At 33.6% G+C, this 7,114-nt stretch overlaps 1 protein-coding gene across 1 annotated transcript; it reads left to right on the top strand.

Moving 5' to 3' along the window:
• Positions 1-751: 751 nt before the first annotated feature.
• LOC133185076 (E3 ubiquitin-protein ligase XIAP-like) lies at positions 752-3,228 on the top strand. Its single transcript, XM_061320135.1, has 3 exons — positions 752-2,293; positions 2,525-2,654; positions 2,846-3,228. Exons 1-3 carry the CDS (start codon positions 752-754, stop codon positions 3,226-3,228), a joined length of 2,055 nt encoding a protein of 684 aa, XP_061176119.1.
• Positions 3,229-7,114: the final 3,886 nt, after the last annotated feature.

The raw sequence follows: 7,114 nt of genomic DNA on the forward strand, positions 1-7,114 counted from the left end.
CCCACGAAAAAGAATTGTTTATGATTTGATAGCTGATTCACTCTGCACATTTGAGAGAATTCGTATTTTGGAATGTTTTCTTATTTTAAAAAGAAACTTATTTTCTTGTAGATTACAAAAAGGTATTTAAAAATACAAGATGGAATATATCTGCTATGTTCAAGCCAATGTTAATGACAAGTCATCGTCAGTTGTTTATTTCCATCGTTCAGAGTGTAAAAATCATCCCCGATCAGGATATGGATTGCATGTTCTTATATTATCAATCAATGCTATAGAAGAAAACAGAACCTTTGGTTATGCTTGTTGGAATACAAGGGCAATCAAATCGTTTTTCTGTCAAAATGAATCAAGGGAAAAGATGGCGACCATATTTACTTTGTTTATTATCAATTTCAGTGAACATGATTTTGCAATCTGTAAGAATGATCAGGTATGTAACCTCTCTTTGGAAGCTGAAGACCTTGCAAGAGGTCAAGCTATACTACATTCGAATTTCCAAAGTGACCATAGTTCTAAACCATTTCCCAAGATAATGTGTCCAAATAACGGACAGCAGTTAAAGGTAGAAAGTGTAACGCGCATTGGGAAAAATAAAATCAAAATTATGTCTAATATTTCTAGGATTTGTTGGAAATGGTTCGATTTTCTTTACTCTTCCTCTTTTTTCTCTCTTAACATGCAATGCAGTGTCTTTTTCAATGCAGAAGTTTTTCGAAGGGAACATTTTTTATGTACATGTAAAGGTTTGATGGTTTGTAAAACAAGCCCACTTTTAGTCGTTTCAGTGGATTACAGAGAGATGAAGGGCTGTATTATTGCAAAACCTATGTTTGAACTCAAGGCATCAACATTTCAGATAGAAATTACCCTGTACAACATGCTTCTAGAATTTAATTCATGTTTCAACAGAGCTCGGAAAATGCACAGGATTTATCTTTTAAAACAACTTTTAAAAATAACTGACGAGGAACATATCAGCAAAATCGCTAAAAATTTGCAATCAAAAGAAAACATTCAAATTCCAAACAAGAACGAAAATAAACATTATTCAAGCGCCCATAAGACGGACATTTATCACCTATGGAAAAAAGCAAAATTTAAAAACTCTGTTATGACAAAAACTATAGCGTTCTTTCAAAACCATGAACCTGATTGTCTTAACGATTCGGAAACTCTTGGCGAAAGAAAGCATAAAGAATGGCTTTCTTGTGATTTTGAAAAATTTTCAGAGATATCCATATTTCCTGTCTTTCGTAGCAATGATCTCGAATACTCGTTTCAACAAATTTTGAATGGTACTCCTTATCTATCGAGTGAGGTAATGAGATTCGAACACCATCGTTTGAGTTCATTTGCTAATTATAACAGCATTGATACTCCAAGCGTACTGGTAATGGCTAAGGCCGGGTGGTATGCTACAGGAAATGGAAGAGAAACAAAAACATTCTGTTGTATGATATCCAATTCCGCATGGAAAAAAGAAGACGATCCGTTTCATGTGCACAAAGAGCTTTACTATGATTGTGCATTCATTCTGGGAACAGACTTGGATCATGTATCAATTCAGAAAGAAAACCCTGAGTGTCAAAGAAAGAATTCCGATGCCAACAATTCAAATATTTCAGAAATTTCGACGAATGTGCAAAACATGCGAATTGTTTCATCTAAATCCAATTTAGCTGAGAAATTAGAAGAGAGTCATATGGGTAATCAATCTGAAATTGAGAAGTTTTCAGAATTATCCTCGAAATCAACTCAGAACACATCTACTACATTGAGTATTGACTGTCCTTCTCGACCATCATCAGCAAGCCGGAGAGGAGACAGCTTTCCGAGAGACGTAAGCATTGATAGAAACCGCAGGGCACAGAAATCCGGTTTAAATGAAGCCGCATCATATCAAAACGATAATGATAAGAGAAAAATAGAATTTAGTGATAGTGACGACGGTTCCACACATATTTTTCGTGAGCCGATACTACCACCCTTAGATTTTGAGAAACCAAAGCATATTGAATATTCAACGGTGGGGATAAGGGCGTCTTCTTTCAGTGGGTTTCCCATAAGTAGTAGAAAAACACCAAAGGAATTTGCAGTAGGTGGATTCTACTACAGAGGTTTTGGTGATCGAACCACTTGTTTTCACTGTGGTATTAGTTTGCAAGGATGGAGTGTAGAGGATGATGTATTCGTAGAACATGTCCGTTACAATCCATTATGTCAATACATGCGGCGATTGAAGGGTGATGAATTCATAAAACTAGTTATGGCAGCAACTCACAATCTCCAGGTAAATAAATGTATAAGTGAATACATTATAGTTTTCAGATTCTTTATGGCCTATTTTGCATGATATTCATAGTAATATTTGACAAGCAAGTTTAAAAAAAGACTGGTGCAATATTTTTTTTCTTCAGACTATACCTTCCCTCTCAGGAACGAGAGGCGATGAAACTTGTAAGTTTTGATTTATTCTTAAGAATTATTACAATTTATTGAATACTATTGTTCATGCCTTCAGTTGTGGTGTATATTTTTTCCCGCAGCATCTCAAAATTCTTCTGCAAAAGACATAGCTAGTACACTAAAAGAAATGGGATTCTCCCAAAGTGCAATATCAGCGGCATTAGGCAGAGTCGCGACAAAAAACGGTATGTTTGTTCTGTCCTTGACAATGCGGAATTCTTGTTACTATTTACATCTGATTTCGTCATCAAGCAATTAAATGACTTATCAATTTTTTAATGCTGTAAAGGTAATGGAACACTATCGCCAAGATAATTTTTTCATATGAAATAAATTCAAAATAAATATAAAGTTTCAGATTCTTTTTTTTTTTTAGATTGTTTGACTATTCAGGGCATATTGGATGTCATTGTTGAAAATACAGACATCGTACAAAGAAATTCAGCAAACAACCAAAGTACATCAACAGCGAATGAAGAAAATGGAGAAAATTTAAATTCACAAGAAAGTCTGGCAAATACTCGTTTGTCTGGTAGTACTACGACTGGTTTTTCAACTGATTTATCTAGTGCTTCAAAAAGTGATTTGACGTTAAAAGATCAATTCATATGTAAAATCTGTATGGATGAGAGGGTTGGAGTAGTTTTTACACCATGTGGCCACATTGTAACGTGCTCGAAATGTTCTAAATCCTTAAGAAAATGTCCCATTTGTCGTGAAAATATTAGGGATAAGGTTAGGACCGTTATTACAGATTAGAAATGTGGTATTTGACATACAAGTACCAGCCATTTAAAATACATTGATTATATCTTATAAGAAATGCTACATGTATCATACTTTTAATACTTTGGAGTCCACACGGCACTAATTTAAATTGGTTTTATTATTCATATGAGACAATATTTTATATGGAATGAACACCTTTTATTTATATTCTAACAAAATTAAACTCTCGGGTTTCCTTTCAGTGTTTTGTATATCATAGTATTTATATTTTCTATGCAATTCGAAATAAAGATCTCAAAAAGAGAAAAAAATTAAAGGTACTTGACTCAAGACTTGTTTCTGTTGATTTCAAATTGTATTACATATATATACATAATAAATTTTTAGATTATTTATCCCAAACGGTTTTTGTTTTCTTTAAAACTATAAAAGTTACAGCATTTGTTACCATTGATCTTTGAATATTTTTCTTTTGAGTTGAGCCAATGTGATTTTACGCACTTGGATTTATATATAATCTGGATTTAATCGTTGTATGGTAGTGATTTGCCAGATTGTAGGGTGCCGGAACCCATGAATTAGGAATCTGAAATCAAGAAAAGAAGAAAATGTGAACCTCATAATTGGAAGGATATTGCACAAGGTACAAAGATTTACTAACGAAAAAAGAGCTAAAAGTGTGATATTTCTTTATCCAGAAGCCGAAGAAGGGGATATGACAACCAAGCTTAGGCTGATGCTACAGCGAATTCTGAGGAACTTTTACTACTGGAAACAAGATTGGAGCAAATGAATACATTATATATGAATTTGAAGTATCAACTGATCCCGGAGTAAAAAGCGCAAGATTGATATCCAGCCAAGAATGCATAATTTTACTTTTCCAAGAATTTCAAATTCAAGAAGATTTGCAAAGAGAAGGAATTTCAGCAGTTAAAAACCTTCAAAGTTTTAATTACCTTCATTAAATGATATTAAAGTGAAAGAATTCTGGACTACTCTGAGGCAGATTCAAGGGAAAAAAAACTCGAGGCTCTCAAATATTAAAAAGTTTAATTAGTAGAATGAAAAAAAGGTGGAGATAACGAACATTGATCGATCTAAAACAAAAATCAACAAACATTACAAATCTGTGAACAGGACATGAAAAGTAAAACGGAAAGAACTGAACTATCTGCTATTTGCGGTCTTATGCCCTCCCATGAAAATTTTGATCTTGCTTTCTCCATATCAAAGAAACGATTTTGAGATGTACAGTCTGTGATAAACAGAAATTACCTGGATCTTATTAATATTTATTTTGCACTCAGTAACACATAAAGACGTCGCAGATATTGGATGAATTAAAAAAAACAACATATGCGCAGCCTAGTAGCCCTGAATCCTTGACCATAATCGGATTGTTTTTGTTTCCATGATATATTGTGCAGGGAACTAATTTTGTTACATAAATCAGCATCACCATAAGCCAAATAAACATCAGCATCCAGTTAGCATCAGGATCAGCATTTTAAGACGACATTGTCTGGATCAACATCAGCAACCAAAGGATTGAACTAGCATATCATTAACCTACGTATTAAAATCAGGGATTAACCTACTAGCATCAGAAAATCAGTGAATTGATTTTTCAGTAATAAATTGAAAACAGAGTGAAAACTAGTAGAATTATTCAAAATATTAATATACAGTGAAATATAATGATAAGAGGTTTTTAAAAGGCTTTTTATTGCTTTAAACTGCAATGCAATTCAGTTATCTACCTCCGGTAGCATGATGCTACTACCAGTAGCATTGACTTAATTATAAAAAGAAAAGCTAAGGTAGCATCAGGATAAGGATAACTAGCATTAAATCAGGAAGGAAAGAAAGCATTCAAATAAGCAAGTGAAGGATTTAAAAAAAAAACCCAGCATCGATGCTGTAACAAAATTAGTTCCCTGCATTGTAACGGTTACCAATGGAAGTCAAATTACAATTAAAAGTACAGGACGGCAAGTAAGAAAGGTGAAGAGTGCAAAAAGGTGAGAGAATTTTTCATAAACGATTTAGTAGCCAGAGATTCTAAAGAAATGGACAAGCTAGCCGGATATGAGAAACAATATGCTTCAAGAACATCATTGCTTGGATTGTCATAAACACACATCTACAGAAACCATAACAACATCATTTAAAGGAAAAGAAACATACTCTCAGTATATTAAAAATACAGCCTACTTGTTTCTTCTGCGAAGGAAATCATTGAAGCAAAAATGAAGGTTTCAGGACAATTGAACACAAGAGAAAAAGAAGATCATAGGAAGATTTTATATTTGTCCTAAATCAGATCATCTGAGGAAAGACTGCAAAATAGATGAACCATCAGACAAAAAATATCACTGAAGTCGCTGCAAAAAGAGAATGTGGCCTCCGAGAGAAACCCAACTCTTTGTTGGAACATTAGAAATCCATGGCAGAGAACCAGTTAACAATGTACCAAAACAACAGTTTACTCTTCTCAAATAGCGTGGTGCAGACTGAAAAACTTGATGCGTCAGGTCTAAATGAAATTGAAACTGTTATGATTCTGATCCACTCTGTGTCTCAGAGAACATAATTTAACTGAAGAATTAGCAACAAGATATAATTAACAAAAGAAAGGAACAGACGAAAAGAACAGAAGAAATATTGCAATTAGACCAAGAAGCCGAAGACAGTGAAAACACCAGATTTCTCTTTAAGAATCAAAGAGGACAGACACTGCATGAGAATATATGTTTATGTGTTGCTCTCCAAATTACTAGATTTATACAAAACAGAACATTACGTTTACATTAAGTTTTATGATACTCTACCAAGAATTGCAGAAAATTCGACTATAGGTTTTTGTTCTGATTGGAAATGACTTTTACCTTGATTTAGTATTATAAGAGGAAATTGAAGTGATCAAGGACTATCCTTATTTTCAGCAAAGGTAGGATGAATCCTTACTGGAAAAGCACAGGAAAATTTTGAGACATCGGAAGATCATTTACATGAACTGTTGATTGCAAATGGAAAAAATGAAAAAGGTGAAGATTACAAACATTGATAGATCTAAAAACAATCTACAAACAGTACAAATCTGTAAACAGGGCATAAAACTAACAACAGAGTATTGTCATTGTTATCTTCATCACTAAATGTCTGCCCCTGAAGCCATTATTGAACGAGTGCAATTAGAGACAACTGAAAATAAAGACCAACAACACTTTTGTTGATGACGAGACCTTTAAAAACTTAAATGATACAATAGAAAACTTGAGTGAGTGACAGAGAAGAATAGAAAAGTATCAATTACTATATAACCTGTCTAGATTGAACTTTCTATCGTTGAAATGATATTGTCCTACGGACCCGGTTTAATAATAGAATGCTAGAATTTGTTCCGTGTATAGTCAATGTTACGAAATAATCAGGCAGACAATTCTAATCTACACGTGTACAACGAATAACACAGAGAGTTTCAAATTCGAAGCGAGAAAAAAAGTTGAGTAATGAGTTGATTTTTAGAGTAGAAAGCATATACGAGTACAAGCTCAGAATGTTTTTATGATTCATTTGGTAGTTATTTTCAGTGTTATTCCTTTTGTGTTCTTCAAAATCGTTTCGGATCGGATTCGCTCCCATTTGCTACATTGCGGCCATATCAGATTCTAACTGTAATGAAGGCTTGTCCCAAGACAAAGTTAGATTATTCTAACTAGTACCCTATTGATCTGCTAATCAAAGAAAACTCAAAACAAAAATGAAGATAGACTTTGATGCGTCAGCAAAGTCAAAAGAGTCTGAAGGAATGCCTCTACATGGTACCAATGTTGCTTCAAGATTGATATGGACTTTTGTTGAGGTTAAGAATGAAAAAAAAAATAGAATTGTAACTGACTTGAAAAGGCAT

The sequence above is a fragment of the Saccostrea echinata genome, unplaced genomic scaffold (genome assembly GCF_033153115.1).
Source record: "Saccostrea echinata isolate AGI-Se365-2 ecotype Australia unplaced genomic scaffold, CSIRO_AGI_Sech_v1 ptg000012l, whole genome shotgun sequence".
Classification (NCBI taxonomy): domain Eukaryota; kingdom Metazoa; phylum Mollusca; class Bivalvia; order Ostreida; family Ostreidae; genus Saccostrea; species Saccostrea echinata.